The 17,521-nt window shown below is 39.4% G+C and overlaps 1 protein-coding gene across 1 annotated transcript in view; it reads left to right on the top strand.

Moving 5' to 3' along the window:
• Nucleotides 1–223: 223 nt before the first annotated feature.
• Nucleotides 224–17,521, top strand: part of DAZL (deleted in azoospermia like) — a 37,469-nt gene continuing 20,171 nt past the window's right edge. The window contains exon 1 of the mRNA XM_056338560.1: nt 224–613. Within this exon, the coding sequence (XP_056194535.1) occupies nt 224–613 (390 nt within the window). The remainder of the gene's footprint in view (nt 614–17,521) is intronic.

Here is a 17,521-nt window from a genome sequence, read left to right as displayed (position 1 = left end):
ATTCACAGGCCATTTATAGATGAGATAAGAAGACAAACACACAAGCCCTCCAGTTCTCTAAACAAACAAATAACAAAGGTAAAATATATTCATGTATTTTCTATTCACCTTACGCAAATATACCGCAGGACTTGTTCAGCGTATGTACTGCAGGGTTTACTCTAGGGAGGAGTAGTTAACTTTGCACAACTACTCTGGAAGGATTCAGTCTCATTAACTCAGAATGACTTTACTTACCTCAGACTTCCCAATCTTTTCAAACCGGCAACCTGTCACAAGTGGAGTCCTCCAGGGATCGACATTGAGCCTAACACTGTTTAATATTTTCATAAGTGATCTGGATGATGGGATCAAGTGTACCCTGATGAAGTTTGCCAATGATACCAAACTGAGTGGGCAAGTAGACACGTTGGAAGAGAGAGCCACCCCACAGGAAGATCTGGATAGGCTGGAAGAGTGGACTAACAAGAACCTTATGAAGTTCAATCAAGACAAATGTACGGTCTTGCACCTGGGAAAACAAAATCCAGGAGTGCAGCACAGGTTGGGATCTACCCAGCTGGGTAGCGGCTCCATGGAAAGAGACCTGGGGGTCCAGTGGACAACAAGCTCAGTATGAATGAAAAGAGTGCTGCTGTGGCAAAGCAAGCCACCAGGATGCTGGGTTGCTTCAACAAGGGCAACATCAGCAGAGATGAGTCATTAACCCGCTCTACTCGGCACTTGTCAGACCACACCTGGAATACTGTGTTCAGTTTTAGTCCTTGCTATACAAAAAAGATGAGCACAGGCTGGAGAGCGTCCAGAGATGGGCCACAAAGATGATCAAAGGACTGGGAAGCCTGCCACATGAGGGAAGGCTGAGAGAACTGGCTTTGTTCAGCCTTGAGTAAAGAATTAGGGGAAACCTTATCACCACGTTCCAGTATTTAAAGGGTCGCTACAAGATGGAGACTCCCTTTTTGCAAGGAGTCGCGTGGATAAGAGGAGGGGTAATGGGTACAAGTTACTCCAGGGGAGATTCCGATTTGACACAAGAAGAAAATTTTTCACAATTGTAACAATCAGCCATTGCAATAATCTCCCCGTGGAAGTGGTGGATTCCCCAACATTGGACACTTTTAAGATTCAGCTGGACAGGGTGCCAGACCATCTTGTCCAGACCGTGCTTCTGCCAAGAAAGGTTGGACCAGATGATCCTTGAGGTCCCTTCCAACCTGGTATTCTATGATTCTATGATTATTTTCACATTATTGTTCAATACAGCAATGTCCAGGCTGTCCTTCAATTCAAAATCCAGTTTTGAACTCAAACTCCTACCTTTGCTACCCAAATCAAAGTGACTCTTTTGAATCTCACTAAAAACAGACAAATAAACCCTCCCCACAGAGTTTCCAGATGCTGGATATCTTATGGCTACTTTTTAACACGACAACTACAGAAGTTAAATACATACATTTTAATGCTTTCTTCATGCCTTCAAATAATTTGCTTATTTGTTTTTTCCTAAGAAGTCAGCTAGCAGTGTCTAATGCCATGGGAAACAGGATATTTTTCATTAAGTGGCCCAAGTTAGCAGCAGCAACATCATATATCCATTAAAGCTCAACCATCAATTAGGCATGTGATTGATTGGCTTTTCACAAGGGTTGTCATACAAAATGTCCAGTCTTTACAAAAGAACTGTGCTTTTTTCAATAATCCATCTTCTAGCATTACAGAGCTCAAAATCAAGATGATACCTTTTGTCTTCAGTGGAAAACTGACCCACAGTTTATGGCGAAGGGATACTTGTTGGTCTTCATACTGCTGTAGGGTCTGTGGCCTCCTGTGTAACGTGCTTACTAGGTAAATTCTACATAAACAGAATTTTTTAAAAAGAAGACATTGCCACAAAAAAAAAAACCCACAAACTTTAAATACTGTCACTAACAAGGCTTTAGCAGATTATTTATGGACATTTGAGGAATTCCAAGTTGAACTGCAAGGTAAGAGCAACAAAAATTAAAATGCGTGAGACTATCTTATTTACCCATTACAATACTGATTTGGTATTCAAAACTGCATCAGTTCTCCCTAAATGAACAACATACTCCAACCTTTGTTTTCCTGTTTTCATGGGGGGGGGGGGTGTATGTGTGTGTGTGTCAGTTTTTCCCCCACTCTTAAATCTGATGCAGAATGTCTCTGATGTACTGTCCTGCATTTTTTAACATTCTCCACAGCTCCTGGAGGCAATTGTTTGAATACCTCACAAAACTGGTATCAAAATATAAAATCATATTACCAAATATCACGATATTCAAACCTTTTCCTCATCAATGTGATCTTGCCAGAAGTCAGGACCTGCCTGGCATCATTCTAAGCTGGAGGCTGCAGCATGCTGATGTTGGGATCCCACTGATGTCTTCCTTGACACCTGTTTTTTTCAAAAGCACCACTTCATTCACCTACTTCCCTGCTGAGATCACACCTCTTTCAAATCCATGTGTCTGACACAGAAGTTCTGCCTACTATATGAAAGGAAAACCCTATCAGTCGAGAAGCAAGGGACAGTACAGCCTATCAAAATGCCTACAGCCTTTTGCCTATTCACCTTCTCACTGGCAGAGTGAAGAGGCCAACAGCTACCCGTCCTAATCGCTGGGAGACAGACTTGGGAGGAGGATGGCAAAGACTGAGCCACAACTTCCCAAACAGGCTGTGCAGATCAGGACATCATTTTACAATCAGCGTCACATCATAAAACTACCACTGCTTACAATTTACGTGTCCTGGTTTCAGCTGGGATAGAGCTAATTTTCTTCACAGTAGCTGGTGCAGAGCTGCGTTTTGCATTTGGTGTGAGAACAGTGTTGATAACACACTGATGTTTTAGTTGTTGCTAAGTAATGTTTATACTAAGTCAAGGACTTTTCAGTTTCTCTGGCCCTGCCAGCTAGAATACTGGGGGGGGGCACAAGAAACTGGGAGGGGACACAGCCGGGACAGTTGACCCCAACTAGCCAAAGGGAGATTCCATGCCATGGAACGTCACGCTGGGTATAAAAACTGGGGGGAGCTGGCTGCAGCCTGCTGGTCGCTGCTCAGGGACGGGCTGGGCATCCGTCAGTGGGTGGTGAGCAACTGCACTGTGCATCGCTTGGGTTTTTTCCCTTCCCTTTGGATTTTATTCCTCTCCCCTTCTCTCGCCTTTTCTTTACAATTGGGGGGGGGGGGGGGGTGTTGGTTTTTTTTTTTTAATCGTATTTCAATTATTAAATTGTTCTTATCTCAGTCCTCGCATTTTACCTTTTTCCCGATCTCCTCCTCCCCATCCCACTGGGGGGGCGGGGGGCGGGGGAGTGAGGGAGCAGCTCTGTGGTACTTAGCGGCCAGATGGGGTTAAACCACAGCACTAGGGCACTGTAAATGAGGAAGACTGAAATAACGTCATAGCTTTCCACTTCAAGTTTTTTCAGACAAAGGCCTATTACTCATTTTTGTAACAGAAAAAAAGAACATATTGGTTATTAAGCTAACTTTTTATTGCTTCTCTGCATAAGGACTATAATCTAGAATACCTAGTACGGAATACCTAACTTTTCCATGCTCATGCTCCATTTGCAGTCCCACTCCACAGTGCTACAAGGGAAGGGGCAAATGTCATGCGAAATGCGCTGCCTAAGATCTAACAAGCTCACATGCCAAGAGCACTACAAGAGAACATACTTCAACGCGTGTCATATAAGCCCACCTGGGACTCTAATTACTCATGTGGATGCTCGAGCCACATGAAAATACCTTCAGCAAAACTTATTTTTTACTTAAATGCTCACTTTGACCTACAGAGAGATTTGGCAAGGATCTTGGCAGAATTTAGATACAGAATTTGCCAGACACCCACCAAACTCTGTATGTATTTCAAATCCTACATTTTCACAGATGCATTTCTTGAAGACACCTGAAGTTCTGTCTCCACACGTGCACTTAAATCCTGTCAACACTAGACATGTGGAGCTAAGGCCTGCTGCAACCCACATACTCCTATACAAATAATGGGATTTTTATAATTAAGAAAATAAGGCTTTATAATGAACGGGAAATGCAGAACAGTAAGTCATGTTAACTGAAACACTAAAGTAAATTAATTTTTAATTTTTTTTAAATTTATTTTTTAGGCAAAAGCCCATCAGTAGTTGCCCGAGTAGCATCACTCCCACAGGTGTTATTTCAACTTTATAGTCAAGGAGCTCATCTCATTTTAATGCTGGACTGCAAGTGTGGCAAGCTATCTAAGGTCAGTGCCTGATGAAATGATTCTAGAAATGTTAGCTCTCTCACCAAATAGCTTGTGTAGACCTAGGGCTGAAAATAAATGTGAGAGCTACTAGTTTTAAAATAATGTTCAAGACTTCTATTATACAAATACTTATATGTTTTATGCTTATCTATTTCCTTTTCCTAACTAGGAGCATCCTGACCTAAAAAGTCTTTTGTGTCGATGACTTACATAATCAGCTGTTGAAGTGGAAAAGCTACCTTTCCAATGCTTCAGTGTAGACCAGACAAGGTCAAAGTAAAATGTCACAGGGGTCAACAATATTTAGTACTGAGCATCTGCCAGCTATTCCTTTGCTTTCTGCACATGAACATTAAAATCATGTGTAACTGTTTATAACTTTATTTTAGGCACCTCTAGAATATTCATCGTCGCAGTAAAGTATAAGAACTAGATGTAGATAGGACACAATTCACTTTGCAAACCTTATTTTTATTCTCTGAAACTAATTTCATCTCACTAGGGTTTCATACAGGCATTTTCAGATCCCCTTACTCTACTGTAAAGAGGATAAACCAGATACTAAGTAGATGCATCGAGATAATGCAATGAAGTAACAGATGCAGATTTTATCATGGGCGGTACATTTATTGTTCTTCAAACTAACAAAACCATGTGAATGTTAAATTTCTCAATTAAAAAAAACCACACAACTTTCCCGTCTGATTATTAGCCATTTAGGCCCCCAAAATACAAAGTACATGCACAGCAAAAGCTTGACACCCACACAGAAATCTATGCCAATGTATTTTTATAAAATGTCATACTTCTAAAATCAATTATTTTGGGGGACCTAATATATTATTTTGAACACTTCATTTTGGCAGAAAACTCTTCTAATTTTTGATTGCTAAAAAAAGCTTGAAAATGCAGATCCAAAGCACTGGAAGACAAGAAAGCAGACAAAAAGAATCAGAAATATATCTCTTTCTCAAGCTTCTCATTTTTAAGCTATATAATGATTACTTGTGACCTAAACTATGGTTTGAATGCTTGAGATGTCAATATTATAAAAATATGAGACAGGATCACTAGTAAGATACCAGGATTTGCTTCCAAGGCCCAGCCATATGCAAGGATCACAATGACAGAACTATCTGGGTGACAAGAAGTCAGTATCCAGCACTAAATGCCTATGTAGAATGACAGAAGTGACCAAGTTAACCGTAAGCAGCTTGGCTTGCAACAAGAGGCAATTCAGCTTCAGCAATGAGTAAAGCAACTGTATATGTGGAAACTGTACGTATATAAAAATGTTTACTGGGGCAGTCAGAGCAATGACTGCTGTGCAGGATGCAGGAAATGTCAGATTCCTCACTTCCACAGGCTCACGCACAGCCTTTCAAGGCAGCAGGAAATAAATACTACATGGCTGTCAGTACTGCCAAATCACTAAACTTTATCCTTTTCTAAAAGATAATGAGTTTTATAGGGTTCAGCCTTCTTTGAACAGTCTCCCTTCAACTGCAAATCGGAGTCTTTACTTCACCATTAGAGCCTTCCAAGTACAGCAGTTACTATTCAAAGCTCTGCATCAACTGGGTCAGATCATTTCTGCTCTTGCAAATAACTTAATTTGAGCCAACTCAGGTATCTTTACACAACAGTACGCTGTGTCACTAGTCACACAAAATGAAACTAAGCTGGATCCAATATTCAAAAGTGTTTAGCAGATGTGCTAGGTACTGTCTTTAGGACTGTTACAGGTTTCTACAAAAATAGCTACAAAAGAGAAATTCAAAATTGACAGAAAATATGTCACTGTGACTAAGTGAATGAAAACGGGAAAGAAAAACCAAATCTCTCAAAATCTTTCTTCCAAAATGAACTGTTGGAATAACTAACTTCCTTTCCTATCTTCCAAAATAACTTCCTTTCCTATCTTCCTTTAACCAAGACTGAGAAACTACCTCATTAATAAGAAAACTGAAGCATGTTAGGATCAAAAAGATAAACAGAAGGTTTGGGAGAATGGACAACGGCATGTGCAGGTAATGGAGAGAAGATTCCAGTGATGTTAACAGTAACACAATACACAATTTAATTTCTCTCAGGAGTAGATTTTTTTCTCTTACTCTGCTAAAGTGTCAATCTGAAGTAATCTACGTTCACAGCAGCAAACACCTGAAGCTATGATTTAGATCTGTAAATAACATTTTTCAGCAACTGCCATTATAAGTCAATTCTGAATGTCTACAATTCAGGTATGTAAAGAACTGCACTTTTCCAGAGGCTGATGAGGTGATTATATTGCCCAAATTCACATGCTGCTGCCTCTCAGCAGACAATGGCACGTTAAATGCCAGTTAAAATGTCATTGTTTTTCATTGTTTTCCTCCTTCCAAAGGTAAGGAAGGACTACAGGTGACAATTCTACCTGTACTGAGTTCTTCTTTAAATCCCTCTCCCACCCATTCCCTTTTTTACTTTAAATTTCATACTAAGTTTTAACACAGAGTATTTTCTTGAACAAATCATTGTTCAAAAAAGTTTTTAAGACATCTCAGGGCTACATGAGTTTTTGTAGATAGCTCTGAGTAAAATTCCAATGTTCTTACTTGCTTTAATGCCAAATCCCTGATTTGGTGGCTTTCCAGCACCTTTTGGATCAGAATGTGAGTTATTTTCACAGCCCTGGACAGAATTGCCGTAGTGTGCTTTTGTAGCTCAATCTTCATGTTACATGCAACTTTAATGCTACAAGAAACTTGTAAAAAAAAGGTCTCAAATACCGTACATCATGTTTGATTATACTGAATGACTGGTATCAGGCCTGAACACCTGAGTTAGCTTTGCCTGGTACCACCATCCCAGTACGCAAGTCCACTGCCCAATGCCTTGTTTTCTGAGCACCGCTGCCTTCTGTGGCTATGGTCACCTCCAATTATTTTCTTCTGTATAATTATTTTCCAGCCTATTGTGACAACCGTGGGGGGTTATCCACATTTTGAAAAACTGTAGGCACAACAAAGTTACTAACACTCAGATTCTTACAGAAAGCTTCTAATTTCAAGCAGATACCTCATATAATCCTGATTAAGAAGTCAAGGAATGCCTGTGCAATAGAGGACACAGAAGAAAAACTGTGAACTTTAATTCAGACAATTCAGTTAAGCAAGTTTTCTGAGCAGGTAACTGATGCTTCCGCTAAATAAGGAAACAAACAGTTCACTTTGGAAACAAGATTTTGAGGGCTTTGCTTCTTTTTTCCCCTGACAAAAGGCATTTCTTAAATTTTCTTAAGTCCAGTGCCAGACCAACAGTGGACACCAGTCATGTGGCTTGATATAAATATCCTTGACATCAGTCCTATTCAGGAAGGAAAGAAAATACTACAAGTTGAGAATAAAATGAAGACTGTTTTCTTTAGAGAAACATAATTAATGAAATTGTGGACACATTTTATATACAAAGGCACTCAGAAGTATTGGGAATTTGCTTTGTTCTCCAGTACTACATCCTTTCTTACTATATATGAGTTATTGTGATAAATCAGAGCTGACTAATGGTTTTCTAGACACCATTAAAGAAACTAATAAGAAAATCATTTATACATACAAAATGATTTTAACTGAATACAAAGAAATGTCTCTCAACAGAAGACTAACACTAAAATCTAGACAGATGGTGAAAAAACATTAATATTCAAGAAAAACAGAAAAGAGAAAAGATTAATGAAAATTCTCAAAGATCTAGCTACATTACTGCTTGTCAATACTCAAAAGAAACAATGAAAAGACAAAACATATTTTTTACTTTTAGACATCCTTCTTTATTCTGTAACTGGTATCATTTCACCGATAGAAGTAATATTCACAGATACAATAGTGGGATTTACTACACTATATTAAAATGTATGGACTGTACTGTATTTCAAACTGAAGAGACTTTAATTACTAGTATAAACCAAAACACTAGACTATGATGTTATCTTTATGTCCTAAATCAAACAGCTCAGGAAGGACACCAAACATACCTATATAAACAAAAAAAAAGCTATAACATACTAATCTGTAAATTTACCTCAATAAAGACATTTCCAATCATTCTGGTAATGAAAGTTGATAGTGTGAAAATTTACTCCAGAACTTTCAATATTACTTAGGAGTCATTTTGCTAACTAAAGCATGTAAGAGGTTTGCACTATTTGTTTTTTGAGCAAAATCCAGAACCTAAACTTAAAAAAGTGAAAGTGCTACTCATGTTATGTACAATCAGAAAGCATTAGTATACTGACTAAAAACATGAAAACATACTTGTTCTAATTTTGTTTTCACATGAATATATAATAAGATTTTTGAAAGAAAAAAAAAATTTCCATCATCATGACTTCTGGGAAAAACTCTAAACCAAAGATTTAGTGCTCGATTGGCAAGTATTTTAGTATCCCATCCATACATCTAGATCCAAATATACATTCCAGCAAAGACACTGCAAATGAAACTCATTCAAAAGTTAATTAAGGTTTTTCTACACATGGAACTGTTCCTGATTAATACCATATGGGACCATTCTTATTACAGAAGTGCCTCATTCCATTTTAGTTACCACAAACGTATACGTTCAGGAACAAGAGTTGCCTGTACATGGAATTAATCAGAATCATTTGTAGACTATTTTAATTACTGGGGACCAAATAGCATTTAAAAAAAATAAATAAATCAGTAGGCTTTAATTCACAAGGTTTGTGCTAGCCTAGAGGTCTGTCTACAGGGATCTCCTTGTAAGAATATCTTAAATTAACATATCTGATAAAAAAAGATTGATTAGCAATGAGGAATATTTGGACCTTTTTAAATAGATGTAGAAAAAAAATAAAAGGAAATACACCATAGTGAAAAGACACAGAAGTCTTAAGTTTCAGAAGAGCTTTTAGGTTTTAGGCCTTGTAGTTGTCTCTCTCACTTCATAAATGATCTGATCTTACTTGAGTGTCAGGACTGTTTCATAGTCTGCAATAACTGCCTGACAAAGATTACAGCAAAAGACAGCACACAGGACTAGAACCTCTTTTTTCCTCTCTTGTGCAATAAAGAAACTTGTATGCCAGCGCAACAGTCCCATCCAACTCTGACACATATGCACATCACCTTGGCTTTGTCCTGACACAACGGATGGAAGGAGGTGCCCCAGCACATTGGTGTTGAAGTGGAAGAGGAAAGCATTAAGATGAAAATGCTCATGCAGAAGTTTTCCAGGAAGGGTTTCAGAAAGTGCAGGCCACAAGACTAGTATGGCAGGTAACACAATATGATCACCACCTAGTATTTTTGGCATGTCTAGACTGATAGTACATTTATAATACTGGTACATAGCCCATTCTCAGTACTTACCATTTCCTCTTCTTTGTTTCCTTTGATTCAAACATTTCTGAATACTTGAAAAGTAACGATTTTGGCTGCCTGTTCAGATGACAGATCACCAAATGATATCGTGACCCTGTGGATAAAAAAAGAAAAAGAGAAGTAAAAAAGGAATTTAAAGTGCACTTTGTTTTTCATAACCCCGCACCCATCAGCTCTGTGAGAGATACACCACAATGATAACCCCTATGTAGTCAACACCCTATATATTTCATATTTGTTACTTGAATATATGATTTTCCCCTGGCAGACAGGAGACTGTGAGGCATTTAGAAAACTGTATCTCTCTCAAATCAAGTGCACTTTGCAGGGAGTTAATTACCAGAAACCATATGAACATATTTGTTGGCTCCCTTTGGCAAAAGCTTGTTTAGGAAGCTATTGTCCTTCCTGAAGAATTCTAGCTGCTTCAGAAAACAGGCTTAGGTATGAAGTTTGCAAAAGATTTTGTAGGATTTACTTACAAACACGAATTTTTGGTATAATATGTTTGCTATACAGACTGACTGCAACGTTTGTGGGTTTTTTTGGCAGTATATACATCATAACTATGAGTTCTACTGCAAATGTAGTATCCCATTAACTTAGATAATATACCTTATTTCTCCTCTAGTGGAACACAGCCTATTTCAGCAAATGGGCCTTTATACCCATTTGTCATGTAGCCAGGAATGGCACCTACATCATCAGACTTTGTTGACATGACTGATACAAGAGCAGCCTTACCGACAAACCTGCCTATTGTAGACAGTCATATGCAAATAATCCTCAACTATTCAGTACTGTCAGTAAAAGGTCTGTAGTTAATGGTCTAATAGCTGTTAAAGAGCTCACTCAATCTGCTGTTAACTCTCAAGTAACCAATGACAACTCAGCTATCCTACCGTTGGCTATTTCACTCTGTGTAAGAAAGGAGAACACAAGCCAAAAATGCAGTGTTTGCTGTAAATATTTCATTCTGATATTGAGCTCAGCAGGTGATAAATATCATTCATTGTCCTCTTCCTTCTCACTTCAGTCAGGAAGATGTCAGCCTAATGGCATCCATAAGCAAACTCAGCCTCATGCCGTACCAAATGCTGCTGTTTGGTGACTAGGGAAAGGTTTCCCATGACTTCTTATATGACAGGTGTGACATCTTCCTAAGCAACAGAAGTTTTAACCCCTGTTTGAGCAGGAAGGGAGCATCCTGTTGGGGCAGCGCTAATGGGGCAGCAGCAAGAGTTCAAACCAGTGTTATAAGCCCTTTTACCCAAAGCATGGATCAGCCATTTTGCTTCCAAAATCAGAGTGTGGGATCTCACCTACTGTCTGCAAATTCGGCAGTCAGCACTGATGTGAGGAACTCAGTGCTAGGCATTTGTATCAAGAGGTGGTTTTCCTTACAGGAGCAAAAGTGGCAAAGGTCCACTGCTGTTTTTCCATCTTCTTCATAGTCAGTCCATAGAATGGAAACTCTCAGGGAAGGTACAATGCAGTTTGCTTACATTTAAGAGAACAATAATCCCAGTAGGCAGATTTCAGTGCAATAGGAATTCAAAACCTTCAGCTAGAAATCAGGATGAAGAGATCTAAGAGATCAGAAGATACAGAAGAAGCCTGTGGACTTTAAGCCATAGATAAAACCAGCCCAAAATCAGAAAGATTTGTCCAAGATACAAAATATTAGCAGACATCTGCAGTTTCGATACACTAAGTTTTCTTTTGGGGTTTTCCAGTTTTATGCACTGCTGTACAAGAGTCTGGATATGCATATAAGATTGTAGCCCACTGTTTCAATCGTGTCAAATGCCTATGTGATTTTTAGTATGTGGTCAGAAATAATCTTAAAAAGCTCAGGGTATTTATAACATATATTGTAAATAGCATTTTGAATTTGGATTTTGTATAAGAGGAGGTTGAAAAGTACCATTACCCATCTCCTAGTTCTATCTTTTTCAGCAGATGATTTTTATAAAAATGAAAAATGATAAACCCCAAATTGTTGGATTTATTTCATCAAATATAAAATGCAGACTCTGAAGTTGTTGCTTTGCTGACATCTTGGTTGACATTTAGGCCATAAAGAATGTGTCTAAATGGTATAAGCAAAAAAGTATCTTTGGACTCGGAGGTGTAAGAGGATAAATATTTTCATTCTCAATAGTACCGAACTGCAGGGGGATTTTTAGTGTTTCTCCAGAAAAAACTGTCCACAGGATGTAATGTACCATGTGAGAACCCATTATGCTCAGAAGCCCACTGAAATCTTTCAGACGCTGATAGCTGGGCAAAAGATCGGTTACATCAGTGCCAAGACAGAGCTGAGAGGGGGTTCTCTGAGCCATGGGTGTGTGTTTCCATATAGACTGGCAACCCACTCTAAAGTACATAGAAAAACATTAAAGGATGCTGCTTTTCTCCTTCCCTTCTTCTATAGCAGATGGAAAGGTGATGCTCTGCAAGGAAATTACAAGATTGACATTAATAATGCCACCAAACAGTGAAACCTGTGTGACAGACAGTATTTGTTCTATTGTTCCAGCGTCTACATTCTGTTAACACAAGAGGCACTAAGGTGAATCTCCCTGAAGGAAGCAACACAGCTCCTGTTGTTGCAAGCAACTCACACTCCTTACAATGCTAAGGGATTAAAAGTTTTCAGTCTGTAGGGTTAGAGAAAATGTAGTAGAACCTGCAGCACACCCAAGAAACCAGTAAGTAAAGCAGACAGATATTCAAACTCCCCTTGCAATGGAAGAACTCTTCCTTGATACTGGATACGATTTGTTACAATTTCAGTCACCTCAGTGGCTTCTCACCTCTTAATAAAGTTGATTTATGGAAGCATAGGATGGCAAGGGGAGACTGTTGATAAACAATTTTTATTTCTATTCTGTCTTATTCAGTGTTTTTTTCTTTCAGGAAGAAAAATAATCCTTTGTTCTGTTTAATTATCAGTTCTAATAAAACCAGTCTTCTGGCGTTTTAAGACTTTTTCATTTTTGGGGAACTCATTTTAAGGAAAAGACCTAGAGATACTCACTTCCAATCTCCAGCTGACTCGGTGGTCTCACCCCCCCCCAGCACTCTGGATTTCTGTTTGGAGTGCAGGCTGACGCCTTGGGCCTGAAATGGCTGGGAGGCGCCGTGCTGACTGCAGCCTGCTGTACCGGGGGCCTGGCTGGAGCAGAGTTAGTGACACCGGGAGGCAATCCAGTTCAAACACTGGGGCTGCTGCCTGTGAGGGGCTGGCATGCCAAGGCAGCTGGCCACTCACCCATTCTGAAGGCCACTGACCTGAGGGGGAAAGGCAAGAGGGAACAGCATTAAGAGTCTTCAGTCTGAAAGCTAAGACAGCTGAAAGGTAGCTACGGCAAAACCCTATAAAATCACGAATGGCATCAAAATGTGACAAAAGGACAAATGCTGGCTGTTAAGTTATGAATGAGATGGCTCTAATTAAATTAGCAGGAGAAAAGCTTAAGCAAACAAGTGCTTTTTCCAAACAATACCTATTTGCCTTGCGACCATCAGTGCCAAACTGTGTTGCGGCAGGCCCAAGTACAAGTTGAGTGCAAAAAGTGACCAGAGAAATTTACAAAATCATCAAGTATTATCACATACAGTAATGAAGAGGCCTCGAGAAACGCTTTTGAGGTTGCCAAGCACAAGCGGAAAATATAAGCATGAAAAATTGCTTTACACCCATCCTGTCTTCACAGCCCTTCCCTAAGCACTCCTGCTGGCTATCGTGAACAAAGACACTGAACTGGCAGGACTTTAGATCTGAATCACGTACGGCTATTTTTGTACGTTCCTATGTAATTGCATAATTCATCCTTGTAAATGTTTGGATGAAGAATATTACGTATCAGTACAATATATTATTTTTTTTCAATCATGCCATATGCCATAGTACAAACTGAAGAGCGTATCAGCCTTCCTACACTGGTAAAGTTATTCAGGTTAAAATTTAATGAACTAGTCAGAATTTAAATGCCTAAAGGCTGACCACAATGAATTGGTAGTGTTAAATATAACCTTGACCACAGAACAATCTCACAGAATGATTTCAGCATCGTCCCAGCATAGATTATGGATAACTCAAATATGTATGGTTTAGATGTTAAGTTTCACTAAATTATTGCCTGTATATTTAATTGGCTTAAATTTATCATCAGACTAATTAAAGTGTTCTAAAATAATGCAGTTTCTAGAAAAATAAGCTCCCAAAGGAATTTCACTACTGGAAAATCAAGTCCATGGATTAATGTTCAAAATAGTATTATCGTTTTCATCCAAGTAAGAAAAAAACCCCTAATTTTATTGGAATTTTATACATGTAGAAATTAACTGTGTCTTTTTAAATTAAGTTATTTGTGTTCAATTACTTCTTACAGAGTCGGGGGGGGGGGGGGGGATATAAAAAAATCAGTCGCTAAATGATCCACTAAATTTCAAAGGATTTTACCATGCCAATATGAACATAGATTCTGTTTGGCTTACTGAAGCCAACAGAAACTCTACGAGTGATTTCAATGCCAATTATAACAGCATGTGATTTTTTTTTAAATACAGATGTTCATCACAACATTGTAGCATATCCCCTTAAATATCTACCCCAATGCAAACAGCAGTAAAGGAAATGTTGTCCAAAATTTAGCTAGATACAGCATGATCCTTTAAAGCTGACTGCTGTGAAATGCATGTGGCATTTTCTCTCCAGTACGAAATAGGAAGCTCAGAAAACAGACATTCAAATCCTATTTGATAACTCTGCATCCTTTTCTTAAGGAAGCTTTCCTAGCTGCCTAAAATCTGAAACCTTCTTCTACTGTTCTTAACCTATTAGCTTGAATATGTGCCCTCCTTTTCATGTTCACATTATGTCCTAAGAGCAGTTAGGTGCTTTAGCTTTACGGAAAGATTCAACCTGATTCTGAAGAAAAGGTTCCAAAATTGCAGAAGAGTTCTGAGAAATGCTATTAAAATTCGAATGCTGTGTGATGCTCTTGCTATCCAGTTTTAGTTCTACATCTAGCAAGACTAAATTGTAACCTGATCTTTCAAGTATGTACTTCCTGACTATTAGATTGTAAAATGTAACCACTACTATTCCTACTATTTGTAATCAGATTGATAATTTTTACTCAGAATTTTTTTTGTAGAATCCTCACCCACTGCAGCCTATCAGATTCCAAACAAGACACGCTCCCTGAATTATTCGGATTTACCAGTAACTCTAAGGGGAAGGGGGGGTGGTGGTCATAGTGGTGTGGTGTGGAGTAAACAACCTAAAGACAGAAAGCTAAGCACTGAATCATCTTTTTTGGTAACTTTGAGACTATCATAATAACTGATCATAGCTCTCCTAGATGACATAAGACTTAAAATCATAACATTCCAGGAGAATGCAATTTGGCTAAGGTACTCATTTTTTTACTTAAAATGTGCACTGAAGCAAAAGGTACTGTATGTTATAGCAGAATTTGTTTCTTCTGCTACCTAGTGGGTTTAACAAGTAAAGCTATTGACCAATAACCCTTCCAGTAGCAATATTAATAAAACAAACCAAGACAATAATTTCCTACTCCACTCCCTCTACCCTTTTTGAGTATTGACAGCAGAAAATAAATTACTTTCTCGTTTATTTTAAGCAACAGATGTTCTCCAATTTTAGAAGCTAATACTGAGTTAAAGAAAAACAGGACACAATTGCGACCCAAACCCAGCCCACAGCAGCTGAGGGCAGCCTCAAAAACCTAGAATCTATAATGCCTTGGTAAGGGTTGCTTTTTCAAAGCAACACCATCACTCTGCTTTTGTGTTGTAATCAGTCTAGTTTTACTAGAAGAGGACAATGCTCACCATTTCCATGATAAAAGGTAAAGACTTCTATTCCTTGCAACAGCATTTGTATTATCACTTCCAGGACATTATCTTCTGCTTAAAAAGCAAACAGGAGATCCTTCAGAATACTTCTAGTTAGGGCCATAGAAGACAAGTAAAGAAAGTATAAAACATCAAACCCATCCCTGTTCTGGCTTCTATTCTGCTTTGGACTATTAAAACTAGTTGTAGTTTCAAGAGTTATTAAAAGGAGAATCACTGTTTTTGCACTTAAGAAATAGTGGTACCACCCTGTTGCCACTCTTAAGGCAAAATATGAATCAGTTTTTGCAAAGCAAATATTATGTAGTATTTTCCCTTCATTGTTGGACCATTTTTCAAGGTTCGAGCTGTTTGAAGTAAAAAAAATTTAAAATTTGATAGGGTATTGTACAGCATCTCTTTTATTTAAGTAAACAGGCATTAGCTACATGAAAGGTCATGCATACACTTACCTTTAGATAATACAGCAACCACACCAGCTTTAAAAAAATCCCTCCTATAGTTAACATGAATACATCTTTACTGAGCAGGACTTTGTCACTGGTATTGCCTGTGCCAACTCTGGGTGAAGGTGTATCTAGGGCAGCATTCTAGTTTTGATTATTAATATCAGCATCTGAAAAATGTGAACATTTGGTACATTGTAAAAAAAACCGTATCTATGCATTAGAAGAAATTAAATCTCACAGAAAAACAGCTTACATGTTATATACACTTCCAATCAACGGTTTAGCTTTGTACTTCCATTTTTCATCAAAATTAAGTATCATTCTTGTGCCTTTGCCATTGAAAAACCCGACATAAACCGATAATTTTATTAAGCTAGCCCAGTCAGAGGTCGGGTTTATTTTGGTGAGACATCCCTAAGTTTCCGCTCTCTCTGAAACTTTACGAAATTAGTATTTATTCTAAATATTTGATACCAATAGCAAAGAACTATTTAAAATTTATTTCCAAAATTTGGCAGAAGCATCTTATTACTGTAGAACCAGAAAGGCTTCCCAGAGAGGTTTCCTTCTAGAAAGGTCTTGGGTGACTGGTGCACAGACAGCTGCTCGGTTTTCAGTACAGGCAGCAGGAGTCATGGAGACAGCTTGTGGCGGAAGAACTATATAACATTAGTTCATGAAAACACTGATGAAAAAGCGTCAGCTTTTGCCTCGGTGCGAGCAAGAGCCTCTTCACCAACACACCGCTCTCAAAACTCAACAAACCAAGTAAATGCTGGTTCTCGTCAACATGAGGAGAGCGCGCTGCCACCACAGGCACTCCACAGCCTCGTCCTGCCCCACAGCAAGGCCACAAATAATAGTCCTACCTTGTCGCCTAACAAAAGAGAAAAGCAACAGGATTCTTTCACCCTTTGCCTACAGGCACCCCCCTAAACCCCAGACACCGCAGGAGCTGACCCGTGAAGGGCGGGAGGGGGCGAGCGACCCCGGCACCGCGCCGGTGCGGCTGCGGGAGGGCGGCCCGGGCAGGTGTGCCCTGTGCCCGCCCCTTCCCACTTGGGGCTACTTAAGGAGAAGAGCGGTAACTTGCAGGAGCTGCCCTTCGCCACTTGAAAAAGGAAAAAAAGAAAAAAAAAAAAAGAGAGAAAAAAAAAAAAAGGCGCAGATTGTACGTTGTTTTGTTTTCTTGGAAAAGTTCGTAGTGGTGTTTTAGAGGCCTCGTGTATTTTGAACTGTGTGGGCGCAGCCTCAGCTTCGGTGCACGATGGTGAGTGGGGAGCGAAGGGCAGCCGCGGCGGGGAAGGGGTGCGCTGGGGCCGGGGCCGCTTCCCGCGGGGGGCTGCGGGCTGGTGCGGGACCGCCCGCGGGGAGCTGCGGCGAGGGTTGAGTGTTAGCTTGCTTGTATGGTGAGCGACGGGGGTGCCGACGGCCGCGCCACACTGTCTGGGCCGGACCCTTGGCGGCTACCGTAATTTTTAATATTTCGGAAGGTTTTAAAGTCTTAGGAGGGA

The sequence above is a fragment of the Falco biarmicus genome, chromosome 4 (genome assembly GCF_023638135.1).
Source record: "Falco biarmicus isolate bFalBia1 chromosome 4, bFalBia1.pri, whole genome shotgun sequence".
In the NCBI taxonomy this organism is placed as follows: Eukaryota; Metazoa; Chordata; class Aves; order Falconiformes; family Falconidae; genus Falco; species Falco biarmicus.
Note: the sequence above shows the minus strand (reverse complement) of the source record. Positions and strands in the feature narration are given on the sequence as shown.